This window comes from Ictidomys tridecemlineatus, chromosome 1, assembly GCF_052094955.1.
Source record: "Ictidomys tridecemlineatus isolate mIctTri1 chromosome 1, mIctTri1.hap1, whole genome shotgun sequence".
NCBI classification, from domain to species: domain Eukaryota; kingdom Metazoa; phylum Chordata; class Mammalia; order Rodentia; family Sciuridae; genus Ictidomys; species Ictidomys tridecemlineatus.
Genome location: NC_135477.1, coordinates 248,093,267 through 248,120,369, shown reverse-complemented (window position 1 = coordinate 248,120,369; position 27,103 = coordinate 248,093,267). Strand labels below are relative to the sequence as shown.

Here is a 27,103-nt window from a genome sequence, read left to right as displayed (position 1 = left end):
ATATCCTCAAAGAAAATAAAATACTTGGGAATCAACCTAACAAAAGAGGTGAAAGATCTATACAATGAAAACTACAAAACCCTAAAGAGAGAAGTAGAAGAAGATCTTAGAAGATGGAAAAATATACCCTGTTCATGGATAGGCAGAACTAACATCATCAAAATGGCGATATTACCAAAAGTTCTCTATAGGTTTAATGCAATCCCAATCAAAATCCCAACGGCATTTCTTGTAGAAATAGATAAAGCAACCAGGAAATTCATATGGAAAAATAAAAGGCCCAGAATAGCAAAAGCAATTCTAAGCAGGAAGTGTGAATCAGGCGGTATAGCGATACCAGATTTCAAACTATATTACAGAGCAATAGTAACAAAGACAGCATGGTACTGGTACCAAAACAGACGGGTGGACCAATGGTACAGAATAGAGGACACAGAGACTAATCCACAAAGCTACAACTATCTTATATTTGATAAAGGAGCTAAAAGCATGCAATGGAGGAAGGATAGCATCTTCAACAAATGGTGCTGGGAAAACTGGAAATCCATTTGCAACAAAATGAATCTGAATCCCCTCCTCTCGCCATGCACAAAAGTTAACTCAAAGTGGATCAAGGAACTAGATATCAAAACAGAGACTCTACGCCTGATAGAGGAAAAAGTTGGCTCCGATCTACATATTGTGGGGTCGGGTTCCAAATTCCTTAACAGGACACCTATAGCACAAGAGTTAATAACAAGAATCAACAAATGGGACTTACTTAAACTGAAAAGTTTTTTCTCAGCAAGAGAAACAATAAGAGAGGTAAATAGGGAGCCTACATCATGGGAACAAATTTTTACTCCTCACACTTCAGATAGAGCCCTAATATCCAGAGTATACAAAGAACTCAAAAAATTAAACAATAAGAAAACAAATAACCCAATCAACAAATGGGCCAAAGACCTAAATAGACACTTCTCAGAGGAGGACATACAATCAATCAACAAATATATGAAAAAATGTTCACCTTCTCTAGCAGTTAGAGAAATGCAAATCAAAACCACCCTAAGATACCACCTCACTCCAGTAAGATTGGCAGCCATTATGAACTCAAACAACAACAAGTGCTGGCGAGGATGTGGGGAAAAGGGTACTCTTGTACATTGCTGGTGGGACTGCAAACTAGTGCAGCCAATTTGGAAAGCAGTATGGAGATTCCTGGGAAAGCTGGGAATGGAACCACCATTTGACCCAGCTATTGCCCTTCTCGGACTATTCCCTGAAGACCTTAAAAGAGCTTATTACAGGGATACTGCCACATCGATGTTCATAGCGGCACAATTCACAATTGCTAGACTGTGGAACCAACCCAGATGCCCTTCAATAGATGAATGGATAAAAAAAATGTGGCATTTATACACCATGGAATATTACGCAGCACTAAAAAATGACAAAATCATGGATTTTGCAGGGAAATGGATGGCACTAGAGCAGATTATGCTTAGTGAAGCTAGCCAATCCCTAAAAAACAAATACCAAATGTCTTCTTTGATATAATGAGAATAACCAGGATCAGAGCAGGGAGGAAGAGCAGGAAGGAAAGATCAACATTAAACAGATACAATAGGTGGGAGGGAAAGGGAGAGAAAAGAGAAATTGCATGGTAATGGAGGGAGAAGCCCATTGTTATACTAAAGCACTCATAAGAGGTTGCGAGGGGAATGGGTAAATAAACAAGGAGAGAAGTGAAATATAGTAGATGGGGTAGAGAGACAAGATGGGAGGGGAGGGGGGGGATAGTAGAGGATAGGAAAGGGAGCAGAATACAACAGATACTAATAGGGCATTATGTAAAAATGTGGATATGTAACAGATGTGATTCTGCAATCTGTATTTGGGGTAAAAGTGGGAGTTCATAACCAACTTGAATCTAATGTATGAAACATGATATGTCAATAGCTTTGTAATGTTTTGAACAACCAATAAAAAATAAATAAAAAAAAAAATAAAAAAAAATAAAACTCAAAATTTCACTCAAAACTCAGTAATTTCAAACAACTTTTTATTCATTTTGCAAATCTGTTCTGGACTCATTTGTGTGTTTCCCTCTGTTTCAGTTGGAGTATTTATGAGTTTGTGTGAGCTGCTCAATCTGCATGTCTAGAATGGCCTTGGTATGGCATTTCATCTTTACTTCAGGTGGTCACTCATTCTCTAGCAGACTGTCTTGGGATTGCTCAAACAGTGACTGAGTATTGTTGGAAGGGAGATTTGGGTGTCTGAATTCCCCAACCTGAGACCTGGCACACATTACTACCTTCAATTGAAAAAAGTTATATTTCAGGCAAAAATTAAAAGTAATGGATGGTTTGCCATCTTTGATGGATGGTTGGAGAAAACATTGCAAAAGACATGGCTAGGGGGATAAATTTTATGGCCACTTTTGGAATTTATAAGATACAGAGGATCATACAGTATGTGCTCTTTCAAGTGCCGGGATTTTTTCCCTCTAAATATAAAATTTTGGAGAGATATCTGTATTGTTAAATCAATCATTAGTTTGTCCATTTGTATTGATGAGTAGTGTTTCATTAGACAAATAGACCAAAGTATATTTATTTATTTGCTCATTGGTAGACAGTTGGATTGTTGTAATTTGGAGTTTGTATAAATTTCCTAATGCTTCTAGAACAAAGAACCACAAATTGGTTGGCCTTAAACAACAGAAATGTGTTATCTTATTGTTCTGGGAGTGAGAAATCTGAAATCAAGATGCTGGAAGGGCCATGCTCTCTCCATTTGTTCTAGTGGAGAATTGTTCTTGCCTCTTCTAGTGTCTGATATTAGCCCATCACCTCTGATGTTCCTTGGCTTGTGTTTATATCACTCCAATCATGTCTATCTTCTCGCTGTGCCTGTTCCTATCATCTTCACTCTGTGCATCTCATTCTCTGTGTCCAAATTTCCCTCTTTTGTAAGAACACCAAGTATAATGAATTAGGGCTTATCTTCATGACTTCATTTTAACTTAATTATTTCTGTAATGTCCTTATGTCCAAGTAAGGTCACATTCTGAGGTATCAGAGGGTATGATTTCAGCATATCCATTTTGTGGGAACACAATTCAACCCATAACAGGATCACTATGAGGAAAGTCTCAAGGGACTAATAGCAAGCTGCTTTCTTTTTGGAGGTTCTAGGAAGCCATCTATTTCCTGGCCTTTTCCAGCTTCTATAAGCTTCCATAATACCTTGGCTCAGCCCCTTCCTCCATCTTTAAAGCCAGGGGTATACATCTTTAAGACCATCAACCTCCCTCCATTCCTTCCTTCCTCTCTTCATCTCCTTTTAGTATCTGTCTTCACATCTTCTTCTTTGACTCTTGACTCTTGCCTTTCTATTATGAGGACCTCTATAATTCTATTGACCCCCTCCCCATTTAGATGATTGAAAATAACTTTTCCATCTCAAGATTCTTAACTTATTTACACCTGCAATTTAAGGTAAATATAGTCACCATTTTCAAGGATTCTTATGTGAACATGTCTGGGGACATCATTATCTTGCCCATTACACACGTCAACTGATTGGCTGTTTTTCCTTGTCACAAATATACTCTTCTATGTCTCTGATTTCAGATAATAGAAATGTGTAACATATATTTTTTTGCTTTGCCTGCTGGTTCCTGTTATGTCTATAAGGCCACTAAAGGAAGCTAGGAAGAGAAAGGGACTTCATCCTGTTTAGCTGGATGGTCTTATTGGCATTGTCTCTCTCGTTGGCAGCATCGGAGGATGCAGATCACAGCTTTTTTCTCACATTCCCAGAACAGTCACACTTCAAGTGTGAGACTCATCACTTCAAGAGTTGCCCACAAAAGTTGAGCAATCCTGCTCTTCAGAGGTCTGACTCCTTATTCTTCAGAGCCACTGCTCCAAGCACCTGGGTTCTGATCACTCCAGATTATTCCCCAGTTCTGGAAATGATAGCAGGCTTGTTCAATTATTACCACAGTGTACATTTTTAGATGTTTTTTTTTTTTTTTAGTTCTCCAACATCTGCTTAACCATTTCCCTTTATTAAAATCTCTTGAAAGATCTCATATACATTTGTTTTTTTCTGGTACATTTGCACAATGATTAGATACTCAACTCCCTCAATACATGGGTACAAAATTAAAGAGTGACAATAATGTAGGAAAAAATGGATATGAATGGCTGTAAGAGAGGCTTGAGGCTAATCTCAAGCCTGATTGATGATGGTGAGTCTTTAGGAAACATCATGGTATGAAAAGATAAAACTGTCTTCCCCACAAATACATTTCATAAGACAGCAAATCAAATTTTCTTCTCAATGCAGAGCAATCAAAATCCAAGTGCCATTCATGTTGGTTTTGATATTTTTTGAGACAGAAAAAATTATTTAAAGGAATACAATACAGAGTCATTAGAAAATTTCATCCAGCTTGAAGTTTAAACTGATTTAGTTTTGTCAAATTTCAAATGCTGAAAACTGATTTAGTCTGGTCAAATTTAATTCAGTATTTTTGTTCTTTTGGGTACCAGCAGTTGAATGGTTCCTCTCAGTGAAGATCTTAATAGACTTTCAAACACTGGAGGGGTGTGTGTATGCACACTAAAAAAGGAGAGAAAGTGTGAAATAGAGAGAGATTTATAAATTATATAGTTTCACATACTTCAAATTAGCTGCCAAAAGAGATTATCTTTGTGAATTTATAGATCTGTGCTACAGTGAAACAACACTTAAAATTTATGAACTCATTTGTTACATGTTTAAACATTCTTTAGAGTATACTCTTGCCAGGGACAAATGTATTAAACATAAAATAATAATGTTTCAATCATGGAAATGTGATCCCAATCATGTTTAATTCTGCCTTTAATGCTGTAACATTAATTAGCAATTCAGAGCCCCTTCTAAACCTCCACACCCCGTCTTTGAAGAGGTTATTCATCAGATAGGAAAAAACATTTTTCTAGGAGTGTACTTTTTCTTAATGAACTTAATATGATTATTTTTAAATGTCCGTCTCCTTATCTTGTCTCTCCCATGTATTTTCAATGGTCTCTAGAGTTTTGTAATGTCATAGGAACACTGGGAAGAGGTGGTGTGGCGCAAATCTATCAGAGGTCACAGCATTCATGACATAATGGTCTAAAACATAACACCTTGGAGAATGAGTGGGAGGAACTAGGGGCATAGTATAAGTCATAGTTAAGGTTACTGTATTTCTGAAGTTGTGCTAAAATGAATAAAGATAATTTAAAGGGAAAATTAGTTCTACAAAGAAAAAAAATACCAAAATGAATGTGTGTGTGTGTGTGTGTGTGTGTACACAAGCACGTGTGCATGTGTGATAATAAAAGTTGAAAGTGTTATTGTGTTTTAATCTGACATCTGGTGCTAGTGATCAGGATACCAAATAATGCAACAAAATCTCATATGTGTAGAAGGATTCTTAAAAGAAAATCATAAAGAGAATCATACAGTATGTGCTCTTTCAGTGTTGGGAATTAGTTATACCATTGTTTAATATGCTGCCCAATCATAGAACTGACTGTAACAATCTGAATTATCACACAGTATAAGAGATGAATAATGGATGACAGAGAGAATAGGAAGGAGAGCTATTGTGGAGAAAACATTAGTTCAGACTTGGGAAAACAGAGGTTAACTCAATATACACAGACCTTGTCTTTGAAGTTTAAATTCTATAGAAAGAATGTTAGACTTAAAGATATTTTGGATTGAAAATAAGAATCTCAAGTATAAAGAAGAATAATTTCAACCTATAAATTAATTTCAGGTTTACGAACCAAATGCTTTAAACTATGGGCAAAAGTCTAACTGGAAACCTTGGTGCTATGCCCAGATTCCTATACGAGATTTTTGGGAAAGCACATATGCAATGTTACAAAAGGGCTGTGGTTGTAGAGGGCAGCTTTGGAAATATTTAACACATTGGGGAAAAAAACATGAAACATGGATATGGTGAGCCAATGGTAAAGAAATTTGAATGATATGTGTTTAATCATTGTGACCTTTGCATTTGTTTGAGGACTCAACTGCAAGGTCAAGCCTAGCTTGGGGCCTTGGGCACCAATTAAGTATCTTAATTCCCAGGTGAGAATAAAACAGGCTTATGTATTTATCCTAGTGCCCACAGGGCATACTAAGTGCTAGGTTACTATTACCCAATATTATTTTGCTGCCTTGGTATCTTCCCTCATAATGATTTTTAAGATAACAGTGAGTCTTTGTCTCTGAGTGAAATATGGCTGAATAATTTCTGTTGTAATTATTATGTCAGATGAAGGTAAATTTTCTGATTCTTTTTTAAAACTACCTTAAAATATAAATTTCCTGGAAGAGCTATTTTAATTTTCTATTAAACTATTTTTTTTCCAAAAATGTTATTCTACCCATTTCTCACTGAGATAGAGAATATAACACTAGAATTAGAAAAACTAGGAAGACAGATAAATGCAATCAACCTAAAGATATGAAAAAGGAAAATGATAACAAAGAACTGAAAACTTTATAAGATTTAATTAAATTAATATGAAATTATAATTTGAAAATTATACATCTCAAAGCAAACTTGCTCAGTTATTTTTACCAACAGTGTTTTATGACTTTAATATACCAGTTCTTAAAAAAATCTCATTTAAAATATTTTAATTTAAAAAAATAAGCCTGTGTTTAGGTATAAATTTCTTCCTAAACTCTGATTGTATTTCTTTTATTTTAACAAAAATATAATTTCTATGGGATTAGAAATGATGGTGGAATGTGATGGACATTATTATCCAAAGTACATGTATGAAGACACGAATTGGTGTGAATATACTTTGTGTACAACCAGATACATGAAAAAAATGTGCTCTATATGTGTAATATGAATTGTAATGCATTTTTCTGTCATATATAAATAAAAAATAAAAAAATAATTAAAAAGAACATAAAACATAAAAAAGTACTTGAACTTCTGGATGATTATCCACTTTAAAACTCCTGCCTATGGAAGTGCCTTACTAAATATTAGTGTTAGAAACTGTTAGAAAAATGCCAATATGAACTGGGAAAGGCTTCTTATTATTTTTTAAATAAATAAAACCCCAGAATGGAAAAAAAGGAAAATATCACTTCTGATGGCATGAAATGCAAAATTAAAAAACTTATGTGGCTTTTTTTTGTTACTTAAATCCAACCACAGAATTTTAATACTTATTTACAATGTGGATCTGATTTCTGTTGAAATATATAAATGATATTTCTATATTTTACTGTTGAAATATCTAAATGAAAAAAGGAATAACTCAAGCTTTACTGATATTGGCCAAACACCTCAATAATTGAATGAATCACGCTCTTTTCATTTGGGTGTTTTATTAGGGGGTAGTGTTAGGCAGTATTCATAGAGCACAGGAGTGAGCTCTTCAGTATCAAGTAAGCAAGAGTCTAGAGATGACAAATTTGGTATCTTGATCCAGATTAAACAATTAGTTTATAATTGTGTTAACTGAATAATTTCTAACTTTCTGTTTTTGGTTGTTGTATAGATTGGTCCAAAAAAGTTCATCATTTATTTCTTAGTTATTGTATCTCACCCTTTATCATGTTCTCTCCCTCTCTCTCTCTCTCTCTCTCTCTCTCTCTCTCTCTCTCTCTCTCTCTCTCTCCTCCCTTCCTCTTCCTTTCTTCCTTCCTTCCTCCCTCCCCCCACCCTCTCTCTCTCTCTCTCCTTGGTTTCCTTTTGCAGTCCATTGTTGTGAGCACTGATTATACAATGATATAGCCTTGTTATAAACTAATTTAAAATTGGTTACTCAATCATGTGTGTGGGTGCACTCCTGTTATTCTAGCATCTCAGGAGGCTGGGCAGGAGAATTGGAAGTTCAAAGCCAGCCTCTACAATTTAGTGAGAATCTATCTCAAAAAAAAAAAAAAAAAAAAAGATAGGAGAGGCTGTAGGTGTAGCTCAGTGGTAGAACACCCTGGGGTCAATTCCCAGTAACACATACACACACACACAAATAAAAAATAAAAAAAACAAATAAAATACAATGGTTAATTTTTATTAGTGATATGTAAAATTATCCTTTCTTAGTCTAAACCATTGTATCATATTATCTGACAATATTTACTTTATATGAAATATGTCTACATTATTTAAGAATTTTTATAATATTTTTATTCTCTGGTAGTTGTCAATTTTAGCAGGTATTCTACTATCAAATCATCTCGTTGAACAAATTGCATGTGCAAATATGTACTTCCTTAACATTACCTTGTTAATATTTCCAACAGCTATTTAGTATAATTTATTTTAAAATGCTTTTGACTAGGTGAGGCCTCTCCATCCCCTTTATACCCATTAAAATGAACTACGGTCAATTCAAACACATTCTTATCTAACATCAAATTTATCAAACCCTGTGTCTCTTCCCTGAGAGCCACATCACAGATTTTTTGTTGCTGGTGAAAGAAAGCAGAAGTGGCATGAATAAACATAACAGTAGATGTATTTTTTTTCAATTTTAGTTATCAAAGTTAATAAGTAGGTAAAAATGAATAATTTTATTAATAATTAATTTTATGTGGGGATCTCTTCTGTTATATTTTCTCATCTGTCTATTATTTTTCCACTGTGCTTCATAAATTACAGTCATTCAGCCAGGGAAATAAGGCATCAAGACCTTTACTGTCTCCTTTTGGACTTTTCTGTCACTTGCTATGTGATTTGTGATAGATTTTGGCATTTAACTCTTCTGGGCCCACACTTGTCTTTGTTGGGGCCAAGGAAGCTGCTCCTAAGCAATCTTGTACTACTAATAATTTATTCTTATTTGATGTAGTATAAATTTTGTAATAATTTCTTCAGTGTGTGAGAAGGCTAATTTATCTATGCATATTTTTTATTTTTTAATTATAGATGGATATAATACCTTTATTTTATTTATTTATATCTGGTGCTGAGAATTAAACCCAATGCCTCACAGGTACTAGGCAAGCATTCTACCACTGAGCTACAACCCCAGCCCCTCTATGCTTTCTTTAAATACATGCTTTCAAAGATACATTGATTCCAAATGTAGCTATTTAGCACTCAGTACAAATATTATACAACTATCAGAGAGAATATATGTCTGTATCTTAGAAATATTTATTTTTCTGTAACAGTGAAAAGGTCTTTACATGTATTTACAGAGACATCTGCAAATGTATTTTTAGTATTTTGTTAAATGTTATTTCAAGCTTAATGAATTAATTAAATAAAATTATATTATTGCCTGTATGTAATTTTTTAAAAAAAGTCTTAAGTAAATGAGGCACATAAAATAATTTAGCATTCATATGGTTATTTGGCATGTAGTGGATTAAATGAAGTCTAGGTCTTAGGTTTGTTTGTTGGAGTTGTATAATTTCCTTTGCTTATTTTTTTTTAAAAAGGACTCATATGATGATTAAAAACAGAGAGACTTCAAGCTTTTCAATCTTTAAAACAGAAAGACTTTATAATCTAAAGCCTTTAGATTATTCAGAATAAATGCAATGATAACAAAAGTACATATAGGTACAGGGAAATTGATTATCTTCAATAGTGAATGTTAAAATAATCATGTCAGAATATAACCAGAATGTATGGTTAGTTTGAATTTGAGGTGGTCTGTTTCAAAAGATTTAGTTTTGCTTTTTATAATTTCCTTCTGATATAAATTATATTATTTTTCCTATATGGAAATTGAGAGAAATAAAAGAATCTAAAATTTCACATTTATATTGTATCTAGATTATCAATCTGTCATGTCAGAAAAAATTCAGTTTATTTAATTAACCATTAATAATTTTATAGGTCTGAACTCACTGCTTGGTTAGCCATCAATTTAAAATATTGAAATATTATGAATTAAATGCTATAATATATAGTATTTACTTTTAAATAAACTAATTTAGAAAGGAAGTATGTGAAAAAATAAAAATTGCACATGAGCTGATAATTATTGAGACTGATTGATGGTCACATAGAAATTTGCTAACTGCTTTTTCCATTTTATTAAGTATTTGAAAGTTTTTATGATAAAAATTTTTAAGACATGAAGTCAAAAGTCTGTTGGGAATGTAAACAATGAAATCTTGGTATTTTCCACTAACTATAATAACAGGCTTGTAATAACAGGCCATGGTAAACATGCCCAGAGCAATTATGAATTTGTCTATGTTCAGCACTAGAATTGTGGACAGCTACTTTGGGCTTTTTCTAGTAGTTTTTGACATAGCTGTAGCAAGCCTTAATTTTTTGTATTTACTAAAACAAATGCAGGATCTGGGCATTTTATCATATATTTTTATTCTTATATTTTTGAAAATATAAATAATTTTTGTTTATATAGCTTTCTTCATAAAGTCAAAAAAATGAATTTCATCTTACTTTCTCCTGCTCTCACAATTATATTTTCTTTGACAGATGGTCAAATATTACAGTGTTGATTAACAAAAATCAAGGCACTGTAAACAATGTGGAATTAACCTTTCAAATAAATGGAATATGGTAACATTTCTGCAATGCACGGTTACATTTGAGCCATTGAGTTCAAGCATGGAAAGGAGGAGCTTCAATTTGTACATTGTTTACATGATAAAAACAAAAGGAAAGAAATCAGGTTTAAGTGTCAAGTGTTACACAGAATTGTAAGTAAATATTTATACTGTCTTAAGACAACTGCCCAATATTCAAAATAAACTTTTATTAGGCAAGCAGTAGTCTTAACTGATGCTAGATTGATAGAAAAAAATGAATACACATAACAAATCATAGTCTCACATTGTTCTTTGTTTGCCAGTGTTGAGCACTTCCCAGAACTCCCTGAATAGCCAGAAGCCTGTCCTGCCTCTTTCACCATGTCCATATTTCTAGCACATCTACAGGCTGATCTGCAGTTCTAGAACAAGGGCTAGACTGAGAGGTTATTATGTGATTTTTCTTCTCAGAATCTTTTCTCTATGGTGTTAGTAGTGTCCCACAACATTACCTGGTGCCTGTCAGAGAACTCTAGATATAGATTATCGCCTTTGGGATTTGCACAAAAGAGCCTGCAAAGAAATAAAAATTGAGTGAGTTACCTTGCAGCAAGGATTATCTTTGCTTCTGTGTATCTGCGAGACTCTTTGAGAATGTTAGGATTATACAAAAGGTTTCACAGGGCATACTTGTGCAAGAGATCCATGAACTTGTGTACACAGTCACATAATTTAATTCATTATATCAACTTATTCTTTCTTTCTACAAGAGAAAATGAAAATGTCATTGGTGGGAAGTACATGTCAAATTTGCCAATGATATCTAGCATTGTAAAGTTCTACTAGACAAGGACTCTTGGAACCTGAGGTCAGTTGGACTTGGCTGAGTCCTTCTACTTATTGATGAGAATAAGGAAAATAGTTCTTGGTATCTTGGCGTTGTCCTGGTACTTTAGCTGCAACTTACTGTTCACATGTTGAATATAGATGTGTTCTGAAACATCAACATCTTAAAGATATACTCTATAACCTTGATGAATCCAAAGAAAGAACCTGATCCTCTATAATTATGCCTGAAAACAAACAAAGCATTAATATTGTGCGTGCACAAATATCACCCACTATCCTTCTACTCCAATCAGTGATTCCTGCTTCTTTATCAATTACAGATTTAGTCTGGTCCTTCAACGTAAGAATTATCATGGTACTCAGTTATAGAATTATCCTCTACTCACTTACTGATAGCATTTTAACTCAGAGCAAAGCCACTTCTTCAAGCTATTCACTAAATTACCCAACATTAACCGAAATCCTCTAAGTCTTTTCTACACCCTCTTATTGAAATGTCCTGGGTTATCATGATGCTATTTTCCCTCATTTGCAAAAATTAACAGATGAAATTTGTTCAATTTCAGGTTTGATCCTGGTAGTTCTTGGCTAGAGGATAAACTATCCGCAAATGGAACTCTGTCATTGATAAAACAAGTGTGGTTCTTCTATCCAAGAGAATAATTGGTCATGTTTTAGTGTAGTAAAATGTACATCACATAAAACTAACCATCTTAACCAATTGTTAAGTGTATGGCTGAGTGGCATTAAGTACCTTCAGAGGCACTACAACTGTATAGCTGCCTACAGAATCATTTAATAATTCAAAACTGGAACTCTACCATTAAAGTTTTTGTTTCTTCCTGCCCCAGCTCCTGAAAATTACTATTCTATTTTGTCCATAAATTTGACCATTTTAGGTACCTCATATATGGGAAATCACACAATATTTATTGTTTAGTGTCTGGCTTACTTTATGTAATATAATATCTTCAAGTTTCATGTGTTGTAGCAGGCCTTAGAATTTCATTACTTTTTAAAAGTAAATAATATCACATTGTATGTGTATAGTACATTTTGTATACCTATCCATCTATCCATGGTCATTTAGTTGTTTTTACCTTGTGACAGCTATGAATAATGTTGTTATGAGCATTGTATAAATGGTCATAGGTATTCTTTTTTAGCAGTAACAGAATAATTCCAGCATTTTTCTATTCTGAACATGAACCTAAAACAGCCTTTCATTTCCTTCCCAGGATACCCCATTTCTACCAACCCCTTTGCTCCAAGAGGCCAAATATTTTCTAGCAATTACCCTCTGGATGAGAGGGTCTGGATAGAGGGTCATTACTAGAAAAATAATAATGCCATTTCCAAATGTTACCACTGACATTACCAGGATAGCAATAGGTTGGGGAAGGAATAGGGAAAAAGTGGAGAAAGGCAAAGCAATTGTGTACCAATTTTTACTTCAAAATGTAGTTTCAAAAGTAAGGTATAAATCTTTGGTGATGTGCTACCCAATGAAGTGTTAAAAATAGGCATGTTGAAGAAGGTTTTCCCATTGAGGTGAAAGATAACATTTATTTCTTTAGCCATTGAGCTATCATTAGACATTTTCTTCCTGGAACATACACTCAAAGAGTTCAGAGACTTTCTGCTCCCTCTCCTCTCTCTAGGAGAGAATCCATAATAGGCACTCAATAAATATTTATGAAATAAGTGAGTAAAATGAATGATTAGAAGAAGCCCTTAGTAAGTCTTAAGCACTGTGCAAGATGCATGGAGTGTCAAATAACACCATCTCCACCTACATAATGCTTAAAACTAGGTAGGGAATTAGAAACACACCATGAGATAGCTGTAAACAAACTGTAATGGATATGCAGAGGAAGGAAAGATAACCTCTTAGGGATGGTAAGGGAAGTTATGAAGTGAAGATGGTTAGTAGGAAAAGCTTTGACACATAGAAAATTGAATTATGTAACATGGGGACAATCAAAGTCATGGTGACAGCAAGCAGCATAACAGTGAAGTATGGTTTTTAGAACTTTCATTCTGTTCAATAAACTTCAATTTTTTTTACTTAATTTAAATTTCACAGTATCTTTCATTTGCCCATCTCCAGGAGGAAATAATCATTCTTTATATTTCAGATAAGGAAATAAGCACAGTAATTAACTGCTAAATCCTGGCTATAAGTCTAGGCTTTCAGAACTCATAATTGGTTACTCCAACAAATAGATTGCATTCTTATGTTTTCATTGGCTGACACTTAAGATGTAAGTATAGGGGAGGAGAAAAAGAAAAAAAACCCAGAAAACTCTGCAAGGTTAAAGTACTGGAATAAATCAGGGGGTATTACTTTTTTTTTCTACATTTCCAAAGAACTTTACCATATTTTAAGTACAATTGCTTGTACAGAGGAATTATTTCATTAGTTATTTTTAGTTCCTAAAAATTAAAAAAAATTAAGTATAATTGTTCTTGGACAGAATATTGGGGTAGAAGTTGTAGAGACTAATATAAAAACCTTGATCACTAATTGTTAATTTTATTATGATTCTTTCATGCCTTTCTTTATGTTTTTAAGTTTGACTACAAATGTATATTTATGAGCTCTGTTTTTAAAATAATTTGGATGAATATTTTGAACAAAGATCCTCGTTTAAAATATTATTCAACTGAAATGTGTCCTAATGTTTTCTTGCCTATAAGAATCCTTGTTTTTTTTTGGAAAATAATTCATAATCAATTTAGGTGCAAAAAACCCCATATTTCTAACAAGAAGAATTATGAACTAATGAAAGAAAATACATGGCAAAGAGTGCTTTTATTTTTATGGATGGAAGAAGATATGAATTAAAGAGATGCTCCAGATGAGTATCAATGTTTATATTCTTCTGACAATGCGAGTTTGATGGACATCAGAAGGTTACTGGAACAGTTTTAATGGTAGCATGAATCCCAGCAATAGGCCAGCTTTTATTTATGTTTATAATAATTTGATTTTTAAAGGTAGGCTACTATCAACACTACATTTAAAAAGCATTGACATTTCTCATGTTTTGGGATTAAAATGTTGATCTGTACCTTGAGTTGTCTGCACGGATTAAAAATCCAAGGTTCATATTTATTTCCAGCAACTATATGTATGAGAAAGAATCATAAAAAGGAACAGAATTTAAAAATAATAGAGTTGAAAAAGGCCTAGAGATTGGTATCAACTCCTACTTTAGTTTGCCAACAGATGTGATGGTTTATTTTATGTGTCAACTTGGCTATGTTATCTATGATGCCTGACTGTTTGGTCAAACACTAGAATGGATGTTGCCATGAAGATGTTTATGGATGAGATTAGCATTTACAACTGTTGACTCTGGGTAAAGCAGATTACCTGCTATAATAGGGATAGGCCTCATCCAATCAGTTGAAGGCCCTCAGAGCAAATACTGAAGTTTACTGAAGAAGTTATTCTACCTCAGGACTAAAACATACAACTCCTTCCCAGCTTTTGCCACAAATTTCAGACTTGCCAGCTCTCACAATCATGTGAACCAATTTCTTAAAACAAACCTCTTTCTCTCTGTATATACTACTGGTTCTGTTTTACTGGAGAACTCTAACTAATACAATGGCCAAACTAAAACCCAGATTAATTGTGTGATTTTTCCTGATGTCATTTAGTAAATGATATCAGGATTTGTGAGAGAAAGATGAGGAAATTAGGTAATAAAATATTATTCAAAATATTGATTACAGGCCAAGAAAGAAATTTGGAACTATCAACTTTCAGCCTTGTCTTTCCTGGTAGATTACATGCTCACAATATTAATGGCTAATGTTAGCATAAAATGCAACACATTTAAAAATCCCAATATTCAAAGCAGATAAAAGACAGTGTGTGATTATTTCCAGAAAGAGTTTTCTTCTGCATTTAAGGTGGTTCAATAATTATTTTACCCTCTTGAAAAAGAATAGTTTAAAAGGCTAGGACTGGCTAGGAAAGACAGGTAAACACAAATATCTTGTTATTTCAGTGAACATGCATACACTCTCTTGAAAGCTTCACTACAAATCTCTCAGTTTTTATCATTATCTTATAATGGAGAAAATGAGCCTTTGGAAAATAGAGAGTTTGCTCAATCTACTCAGAAAAAGAGCAACTAACTCTCAGATCTAACTTTTCCTTGTTTCCCTGCAATGATACCCTAAGAGTAACAACATTAGTCAGAAGGGTATTTATTACAGGTCTCTTGACTAAGAATCCTATGGAAAAAAATAAAATTCTCATTTTAATTAAAAGGACATGTGGGTTCTGTTGTGCTAACATGAATATTAAGATTCACTAGGGGGAAAAATTCCAGTACATCTCATTCTCATTCCAAAAGATAACCCTACTATGTCTTCTTGAAGATATGAACTGATTCTATAAGGAGAATGGAAAATTTGACCAAAATGATACAACATTATCTTTCTTTTCTCCATCTTTTCCACACTGTTCCCCAATTGATGGTGAATATTCTTTAGTCTTAGCATCCTTGTACAAAGTAAGTAGGCTCTAGGGTTTAAAAATGCCAAATGGATTTGCTGAACTGAAATGATTATTCTCATGTTTCATCTCTCTCTCTCTCTCTCTCTCTCTCTCTCTCTCTCTCTCTCTCTCTCTTCAACCTTGATTTTTATTTCTCCAACCCAAGAATTTCCTTTGGGAAAAGAATTTATATACCACTGGATGTAAGAATAGGAGCACCTTTGTTTCATCTCCATTCTCTGGACTGCAAAGGCCCAACACACTTTAAAAAAATTTTTTTTAAATCTTAGATGAACATAAATCTTTATTTTATTTATTTATTTTTATGTAGTGCTGAGGATCTAAAGCATTGCCTCACATGAGCTAGGCAAGTACTCTACCACTGAGCTACATCTAATCCATCTCTATATATTCCCACTCAGGCCACCTGGCTTGTCTCGGAACATGAATAAGACTTGATCTCTCTCCTCTTTCTCATTGGAAAGTATGTGGACCCAGTTCTTTGGAGACTCAGTGAGAGATTTCTCCTGAGAGAGAAATATCTTTCTAGGCTGCCAAGAAAGAAAGAAAAAAAAAGAAAGAAAGAAAGAAAAAAGGAAAATTCAGACAATCACATAGATCACTTCAAATGGTGCCGGACACATTTCACCAAATGCTCCAGGCAGTCATTACAGCGTGCCATTGGGAGATGTGGTGGTTTTCTTCCTGCATCAGGCTTCAGTCTTGCCCTGAGTGCCATGAAACCAAGAGAGAGGCCAGAGGCAGCTTTCTCTGTAGAAATAACAGATCTCCCGCTATCTGGTGCAATGCTTCTTTACTACCAAATGTCTGAAGCAGGGTTCCAGGGATAAGTAGGAACCATCTAGAATTTACTGCCCTTCCCTGACACCACAGTTGTCAGCTATTCCAAGAATTAGGCAAATTGGTAACCAAAGACCACCATTTTGTATAAGCAGGGTTGTGGGCTCTTCCCGAGGAAATTCATATCCAGAAAGCTTACGGAAAGGAAGACTGGAAGAATAGAAAGTCCTGAGAATCAGCGTAAAACTCTGGCCCTCAGGAGACAGTTACACCCCCAAAGTATGCTAGGATTCTAGGTTCAACCCCAAGATTGTTCATCCATCCAAAAAGGACCAGGAAGTCACACCAGTGGACGGAGAAAGACCATGGACAGAGCAAGACCATGGACAGACCGGCGGGGTGCATCAAGTTAAAAAATAAAATATAAAAGGCTAATAAGAAGAAGCCCAGGGAAGCTGCAGAATGGCGAGGAAAGGCAGAGCCGCCGCCGAGGAGGAGTGAGACTGGAGGAAAGAGTCAGGAGGGAGGGGAGAGCGAGGAGAGCTGAGCACGGACGTCAGGAACAAAAGCTCCGGCAGAGTCTGGCGGAGGCACCGAGGGAGCACGGGGTGTTTTGAATAATTATTAAAATTAGCATGTGTCTGCGCCATCCTGTGGGTGTGGCGCAGAGCCGAGTGTAAACTCTAGCGGGGCTCAGAGCAAACATTGGATTCGCGGTAGCAGCCAGCCAGCCTGCCCGAGGAGTGCGGGGACCAGCTCGCGGCGGCACGTCGACCAGCACGATGGCCTCGTCTCAGGGGAAAAACGAGCTGAAATTCGCCGACTGGATGGCAACTCTGCCGGAGAGCATCCACAGCATCCCCCTCACCAATTTAGCCATCCCAGGTAGGCGCGCGGAGGCTGCTCGCCCAGCGCTGGGCGCCCGCTCCACCTGCCCCGCCCTGCTTTATCTGCCACTAAGTGGGAACTTGCCACGGTGCCCGCGGGAGGGAAACTCGTCTTCAGGGGTGGGTCTCAGGCCAGGCGAGTGCCTCCCTGGTGACCTCGGGGCTTCCGGGCATTTTCCGAACCTCTGGGGACCGTGGCGCCAGGAGTCAAGGTGACTGCTTCCCCCCAGGGTTATTGAAGCAGGCTGTTGGCGCAGGACTGGGGTAGGAAAGAAGCCGGGCTTTAGGATGGCGCCTCGTGCCCCCCTCCCATGATTTTTCCCTGCAGATTTGGGGAGCACGGGGCGGTTTCTGAAGCTGAGGGGGTGATAGTGCGCGGTGAGTAAGAGCTGGTGTCCGAGGGACTCTGCTCCCGCCAGTGGACCTGAGTCTATCCCTAGCGGGGAATGGAACAGATTTGGTAGATTTCTCGGTTAAAACCTACTCGAGTCATTAACATTCGTTCCCAGACTCCTTTAAAAAGACAAAGCGCTTCTCAAGAGTGATGAAAGTTCAGGGACAGGCGGCAGCGTGATCGCTGCCCTTGACAGAGAGCTGAAGGGGGCGAGAAGCTTGCGCCGTCTCCTGATCTGCGTGTACTCTGAGGACCTGGCCGAGTGGCCACCATCTGGAGTCTGGTCCAAGTGCACGTTAGCAACGTTAAGGCACTCGGATCAAGAAAGCAACCCCGTGCGAGCCTGGCGTTTGCTGCTCCGGACAGAAGCTGGGCATGGGGACCTGCGTGAGCAGGGGCGGAGGGGTGGGATTAATGCGCAAATGGTGGGAGAAAGGTGAGTGAGCCGAGTCCAAACAGCTTAGAAGGAAGGAAGCATGGGGGGGAAACGAAGACAAGACGTGGGGTATCAAGAGGTTTCAGTATGGCGCGCGCGACTTGGACTAGAGCACTCGGCAGGTTTCTGGGTTGGGGGAGAGCGCGCAGCCGTCCCTAGCTCCAGTAGCCATTGAGGGTGGGTCTTTTCAGGACAGTTTACAAGGATGACAGCTGGGAACCCGGCCACACTTCCCTAGCAATTTGGCTATGCACATGGACTGAGGGAGCGCACACCTGATCCTTTCAGGACCTGGCTGGAGGGCAGTTTTCCCATAGAAGAGAACTGGGTTATTCAATTTAACCTTCTGGACTACCTCGTCTTGGTCTGCCCCATCCAGCGCCCTTCTCAGCCACTGATGGAAAACATAGTATACAAAAAAAGAAAGGTGGGGGGGCTAACCCAGGAAAAAAGAGGGGGGGAGAGTTCTCTTGAAAACCCCAAGAAGATCCAACAAACATGCTGAACTTGATCAGTAACTCAAATCAAGGGTTGTTGGTAAAGTGGGTGTTTGGTGGCTATAAAAGACACTGGCTGCCCTGAGTGCCTTCTACAGAAAGGGTTGTCTCTTTTTGCCCTTCTTCAACACCTGTCTTCCCAAGGGCCTGGAGATCCCCAAGGGAAAGAATAACCCAGCTTCTCCACTCTGCACTTACTCGGCTACCTGGCTGAGCCTGGGGATTGCTCTTTTGAAGGAGATAGTCAAAAGTACACAACTTTGTTGGCAAAACTCCACTATCACTTACACAGGCATTCTTATCCCTTTTCTTCCTCTATTTTTATTTGAATTTTAGACAGTTACTTTCACTTGGTCAAACCTGAGTTTCTTTTTCTTTTTCTTTTTTTTAAATCCACACATAGAAGATAAGAAGGGCAAGGACTGAGATGGCAGGGTTTTGATAGGGTATTCTCCAGAGAATAAGGAAAATTAAAAGACTAAGTTGGTATAAATAGTAATGAGTGTTGATACCACATCTGAATCTACCTTACATTTCTGTAAGACTGCACTTTTCATAGTCCTGGTATGTATTTCAACTCACATCCGCCCCAAAATCTGTGAAGTAGACAATATTGTATTATTAATCCTTTTCCTAAACGAAAAAAAAAAAAAACCAAAAAACTGAGACAGTGTAGGCAAATGACATACAATCAGTTCAGTAAACTGACCCTTAAACTGGATGTTAAGGAAAATCTTCTAGGAATTTTGGAGGGAAATGCTTTATGAGTTGTGTCTAGATGATTCAGCACCAACAGGTACTAACCAACATGAGTAGACTATGAAGTAGGCATTAGCAAGAACAGGATAAATCTCCCAGGTGGGTGGGGAGGGGAAACTTGAGGTCTAAGAGTTTGATATTCTGGAGATCTTTGAGAAGAGACATAAAGATGATGGCATTGGAATGCATGGGAGCTTTTACTGCTTTCCCAAACCCTATTAGCATGATATTCAATGTGACTCTACTGCAAAGTCTCCCAAATTCACCAAAGTACTTCTGAGAAATACACCCATCAACACACAACATATTTTACCAAATCTATACTCCTAAATACTCCCATAACTCTGTAGATATGGCATGTTTGTGTGTATATGTGATATATCTATATCTATATACATATGATATATTCATATTTATCTATATATATCACATAAACACACATATATGACAGATCTCTCCCTCTCTCTGTCCCTCTCATTCTCTCTCCCTCCCTCCTCTTTCTCTCTCTATACATATATATATACACACAGACATACATATATATCACCAAGATTAAAAATAGGTTTAGTACTTTTCTGCATTACTCAACACTGAAAATTTTTGGAGGAAAGAAGACATTCAAACTTAGATAGTCAGAGAAGACTAATTGGAGACTATTAAACACTAATGGAATAATTGCCTTAAAATCATGCTAATAGCTTCCTGGCTGCTACATGTTTACTTGGCCAGTTGCTACAGCTTGAATTAAGCAATTATCTCCACCATTTAAAACCACGCCTGGTGCACCACACAAGTGTTTCTGTAGAGGAGAGCTGCTGCTCAGCCGTCCTCAAAGCTTCAGGTTTCTTAGGTGAAGCAGCAACAAAGTGGAGAACTGCCTAATTATGAGGCCACGTACTTGGGGCAGCTGACACAAATTACCCAGAACTAGAGCAAAGAACAATTTTCATGTGTATGATATTACCCACCATGTGTGCAGTTCTGGCATCTCTAAATGTTTCTCAAGTGTCTGCATCTTGAATGCTTTCAGTTCTCCCAATGCTGTTTTGCATTTAAATGGCTTCATGATTTTTTATTGACTGGCCTGAAGAATTAAGTTAGTCATTGATATTAGTAATTTTATTTTCATTTTTTCCCCAAGGGAATAATACTGCTAGAACACATACATTGTTATTCAAATTTCAGTTTTATTTATCATTTCTTTCTCTCTCTGATGAAACCAAACTAAGTTTTCACTCATCTATGTTTATTAACAATGGCATTTGGCATTATGAATGATGATTCTTCTTACTGTAAGCAGGTAAGAAAAGATAAACAGAGATGGAAACAGGAAAATGAAGTATAAGTTCAGGTAAAGGTGAGTGATGAATATTTAGCATCTTTGAAGCAGAGTTCTAAATATACAATCATGGTGGCCTCAGAACCTTTGAAGAGAGATGCAACACAGCAGCAGAATTGGCGATCTGAATCTGGGGCAGGGTGTCATTCTGTGCAAAATTTAAAAGATGGGGAAGGATTTAGCTCATGTAAAGGATGTGCTATTCATTTTGGATAGATGATAAAAATCTCATACATACCATAGCAACAAACTGACCATGAAATAATTAAAAATTGGCCAAAATATAGTGGGGCTGGAACCTCAGAGAGAATTATGTTTTCTTGAACAGGCAGTTGTTGGTTATATTTTAGATAAGGAAAACAGAAAGGTTTTCTAAGTCAATGATTATACCTATGAATTTGTTCATTTCCTTTAGAAAATGCCAACCCCAATAAAAAAATAACAGTTTTACTTAGGAAAACCAGATATTTAGCCAGCTCTGATTTGTGTGAATGGATGTGTATGTGTGTCTACTTTTGCTTATTTTTGTTTGTTTGTTTTATGCAGTCCTGGGGCTTAAACCAGGACCTCACACATGCTAGACAAGAGCTTTATCACTGAGCCATACTCTAGCCTTTATAACCACACCTTGTTAGTTTTTAATTTCTTTCCTCACAATAATCCCTTCTTGTGGCCAGTGATTTTGGATGTCTTCTTCCTGTTCTTTGTAATTTACTATTTCTATTTTAATTGGCATTAGACACTCTATAGAATGAAGGTTGGACTGGATCTAGTTGTATTCTAAGAAAAAGCAGGGTTTTTTTTTTCTATATTTTTAGTCAGTACAGTGACTAGAGTGATACCACAATCAAAGTGATAGGCAATCAAAACGAAAGAAAGTTGTTTAGAATGAATATCCCTCCTGTGTTGCCTCTCTAATTCTTAGTTTAGTTTTCATTTTGCTAAGAAAATAAAATGAAGAATATCCTGTGTTTTATGACTTTTAAAAATTTATGTTTTAATTGACACGAATCGTAAATATTTATGGAATGCCACACAATGTTTTGATACCTGTGTGATGTTCAAATCACCTTAAACATATATATATATATATATATATATATCTTCAAATGTCTATCATTTCTTTGTGGTGAAAATATTCAAAATCCTTTCTTCTCGATTTTTTTGGAATACACCATACATTATTATTATTATCTGTAGTCACCCTACTGTGCAATAGAACACCAGGACATGTGGTCATCTACCTATAACATAGTACCTGACAACCAACCTTTCCCCATCCTTCTTCCTCCCTACTCTCCCTGAAGAATATCTGAAATAATTTGTTCCACTAGGATATTTTTCTTTATTATTTGAATTCAATCTCCAACTATCTCAACTATTTCAATCAATGTGAAGTGAAATATCATTTAGGAGGTATTCTTCTATGCACTCATGATTTTTGCATACTCCATCAATAATCTTCTAATGCCTTGCTACTCAGAATTGGTCCAGGGACAAACAGCATTGGTGTACAAGGGAGCTTAGTAGAAATGCAGCAAGCATCTCAGATCACATCCCTCAGATTCATCTAATTTTACATTTTACATTTTATCAAGATTCCTATCCCTCAGATTTATATGCACATTTAAAGTCAGAGGAACAGTGTTTTATTAAATTTCTAAGGGGGACCTTTGTGTAAGTGGCAGAGCCAAACTTAAATATACATCTTTTTACTGGGTTCTTTCTGTTGTACCATCCATTTTATCTGTGAGCTTAAAGCCAGAACTCCATACTTGACTCAAGGCTAATGGCTCAGGCTGGGAACATTTCTGATAACTGACATTACAGTTCCTCATGCACCTTGAGCATAAATGTTATTTAATTGCTACTTAAGTGTTCAGATTAGATCACTCTGATAAATGTAAAACCATTCCCTTCATTTCTTTAAAGTCCTAATGCTCATTGATATTGGCCATCAGCACCACTTAAAATGAGCCATCTGGTGATGCTAGTGGACACTAACACCAATTTAGCAAACTTCCCTATATTGGTTCTTTGTCCATTTGGTTTCATTCTTTATTGTACACAGGTCCAGATATTGTTGTTATATCTACACATTGCTGGTTTATTCATTTTATGTGTAAGCTAGAACTTTTCAATATTGTTTTTCATTAAAAGTGGCATCATACATGCAAAATGTACTGATCATTGCCTCAGAAAACCATCAAAAGAAAAGGCAAATAGTAAATTGGTTTTGGTATAAAGAAATTATTAATCTTTTTTTTTTTAAAGAGAGAGTGAGAGAGGAGAGAGAGAGAGAGTTTTCAATATTTATTTTTTAGTTCTTGGCGGACACAACATCTTTGTTGGTATGTGGTGCTGAGGATCGAACCCAGGCCGCACGCATGCCAGGCGAGCGCGCTACCGCTTGAGCCACATCCCCAGCCCAAGAAATTATTAATCTTGCTTGTATTTGCAAGACACTTCGATTATTTGAAGCATGATTTACATGGAATAGAGATAGGTATAAATGTGGTTATAACTTACTTGTTTGAATTTCAGTTATTTGACATAATAAATTTTCTAAAATAGTTAAAACACACACAAGCATACACGAACACAGCTCTAGAATTGCTAAAATGGATAACACAATGTTTATATGTTAAGGCTCATGCCCTATTTGCATATGAAAATTTATCATACACGTATTTAGAGTTTTCTCTTATTTAATTCTAACCTTACCCAATCAGAACAGAAAGAATAAATTACAAAGAGGAGAAAGAATGTTGGGTGCCTTATGGCAACAATAAAAGTAGGGAATATTTGTGAAGGAACACTAATGAAGACACACTGACACCAAAGGTAGTGTTCTCTAAGGTCTACCAGCTCAGCTGCAAAATCAAAGTCATAATAACTGTCCCTTTTAATTCATTCCAAATACTTCCTCAATGGATTTCCAAATAGTTTAAAAAAATCTTTGGATAGATTGTTGAGTATGTCTCTGAGCCAGCTCTTTGGTTGGAATGGATAAGCCAGTACTTTGGGCTGCCATGTTATCTCTGCCATTTTCTTTCTTTCATTTGGGGGAAGTTTTATAGAGTTGTCACTGATGCTACTTTAATAGATAGAGAGAAATCTTGCTCCCATAGGCTTCAGCACAAGACATCACAGCCACTTGGGAGCTCACCAGAATTTGTGCTGTGTCTGCAGAGGTTCTATATTGAGAACGTTAATGTTTAACAAGGGTCAAAGGCTTCCAGAGCTGCGTCCCCCACTGGGAAACTGCTGAGGCCAACTTCTACTACTCCTGACTCTGCCATGGCTGCTGAAGCCTGAGTTTCAGCACTGCTCAAATCTGCATGTCTTGTTGTTTTGTTGCTTTTGTTGTTATCCTCTGGACTTGGGACTCAGGTATGAGTTTAAGATGAGAGGGCAGAGGACAATATGTGGGATATTTTGTTCTATTCTCAGTGTTAGTTCACTGTGTGTGTGTGTGTGTGTGTGTATACACACACACACATATGTGTGGGTGCATTTGTGTATCTACTTTCTCTTAAGCCATGTGCTAGCCAAATAATCTGACAGACTTAAAATGATCTCTAAGGGCTCCATTGAATTGAAGTACAGAGTAATTGATGTACTCTGACCCCATTGAGAAAAGACAAAAATCACTCTCTCTCTCTCTCTCTCTCTCACACACACACACACACACACACACCACACACACACACACACACACACACACACACACACATATACACATACACACTTTAATTCTTGTTGCTTAAAGGGTAAGCTTCATTTCCTGGAAAATTTGTCAATTCCCACCAGTCTGGATGCCCTTTAACCACAAGCATTAATTTTTGGAAGGCACGGAACATGCCACCATGATGTGCACTCAAAGATCTCTTAGACATAGTCATATGGAATTTAATCTACTCAAGTCTCAGAAGACTGCACACCAGATAATTATCTAAATCATATATTCCAAAAAGGAAGGGAAAAAAATCTACCATGGTTCAGAATTGCTGCCAAAAGCTTTATACAGCACCATATGTTTTTAATATGCTCTATTAAGAGGGGAGGATAGGTCAGGAAGAGAGGGGCTGAAGGAGATGGTTTAACACTCTGGCAAAGCATCCAGGATTAGTCACCTCCGGAAATCAGGTACTGAAACAGATGGCCCTTGGGCTTGTTGGATGTGCTCTTGTTATGTTTCTATGTTTCATTGCAGATCCTGGTAGTGGACAGCTCTTATGACACATCATTTTAAATGCCAGCTAATGATATGTTTTACATAGAAGAATTCTTCTGGCGAGTTAATGTTTATGAAGCAATTATGTTATCCTTAGTCAACATTAGAAATGATAATTTGGTTCCTTAATTCACTTAGGAAATTTTTATTTCATGAAAGAAAGTGAGCTAAGGTGAATGGTAATCTTAGCTGTCTGCTAAGCTTTCCTGGAGGCCCCTTCTGGCCTTTGGTGATGAAGAGGAAAATGCACTTCCCAGAATCCCGATGGACAAATGGGAACATGCTTCAGTGCACACCTCAGGCCAGACACCCCTGTTGCCGTGTGGTGGACTAAGAAGAGGTTCGGAGCTGCCTTAGGCAGAGTAACTTCTAAGCTCACTGACCTGCCTTGAATTTTTCTCAAGATGAAAGGTGGTCAGGGAGGTGTAAAGATACTAATATAATGGAAGGGTGCAGAACACGAAGTTTTGAATAGCTCTCACAACCCCCTCACATTCTCATTTCTCCTTTTATCAGGTCAGATTCCTCTTATCAACATTTTAATTGCCCCCTTGAAAATGTCCTTAACTTTCTCATCTCCCTCTTTCCTATTCTCTTTACCTGGAGAAACCTAGATCAATTAAACTCAAACTTGTACCTATTAAAATCTGAGAAAACGTCAGTGGATAAATGTTGCTGGAGAAAAAAATCACACAGACTAGATGGCAGGATTCACTAGAAATTTCTGAACATGAATTTTAAATGGGCATTCAGTACTGCCAGAGACTCTTAATCACACTTAACAAGTAACTTCATTTTCCTTGTCTCTGAGATGACAGTTTCATAGCTGTTCTTATTTCTCAAATCAACATCTACTGCCCACCTGATTTAAGCTGCTTATCTCACCTCTTATTTAGTAGGAAAAAAAAATTAGATGCTAACAAGTAAGAACTTTCTCACCACTGAAACCGCTAGTCCACCTGCGCCTATTTTTGTGAAGGTTGGATTTCATTTAGATACGTGGAAGATGTGGATCTGCTCCCAACAAAATCCAGCTTCTTCTCCTGTGCTACAGATCCTATCCACTCAAGTCTCCTCAAAGTTAACTCTTGAATTATCCACTCTCTACTGAGTGGTCTTTTCCCTTTACCTCTCTGGGATCACTCAATCAGCACACAAACATGTTAATAGTACCCTCTTTGGGGGGAAGTCCTCTTTGATAACACATCTGCCTCTCTCTCTGTCATACTATTTCTCTGATACATGTAAAAAATATCCTTTCTGTCTTTAGATTGTTTTTTCTCTTCTTCTCCTTAGCCCATCCAAATCTTATTATTTCTTCACCACTGCACTAAAATTGTTCTTATCAGAGTTATGAATGATCATATTTTGCCCAAGCTAAAGACTGTCTCTATTATCCTATTGGACTTCTCGGCAGCATTTGATGTGGCCCACCTCATGCCACTTCTTGAAACATATTCTTCCTTTGGTATTTTACCCAACTTTAACTTTTCTCTGTGTGTGTGTGTGGTTAAAACGCACAACATGTTATTTACCCTCTTAACAAATCTTTAACTGTGCAATTTAATATTTGCTAGCTCAAAGTGCAATATGGATACATAGAACTTTTTCAGTTCGCACAACTGAAACTTTATACCCACTGGACAGAAACTCCCCATTCCATCGGTTGTTACCAGTCTCTGGTAACCACCATTCTACTCTGTGCCTTTAAGAGGTTGACTACATACATCATATTAGTGAAATCATGAATGTTTTTGTCCTCCTGTAGCTGGTTTATTTCTCTTATCATAATTTTCTCAATGTTCATCTAAGTTGTAGCATATGACAATATCCTTTTTTATGGTGGAATTATCATCTGTTTGTA

General features: G+C 36.6%; 1 protein-coding gene across 1 annotated transcript in view; it reads left to right on the top strand.

Moving 5' to 3' along the window:
- The first annotated feature begins 16,650 nt into the window (after positions 1 to 16,650).
- The window catches only part of Plcxd3 (phosphatidylinositol specific phospholipase C X domain containing 3), a 146,143-nt gene continuing 135,690 nt past the window's right edge, over positions 16,651 to 27,103 (top strand). Inside the window, exon 1 of the mRNA XM_005325616.4 lies at positions 16,651 to 17,575. Coding sequence (XP_005325673.1) covers positions 17,473 to 17,575 — 103 coding nt within the window. The 5' untranslated portion in view covers positions 16,651 to 17,472. The remainder of the gene's footprint in view (positions 17,576 to 27,103) is intronic.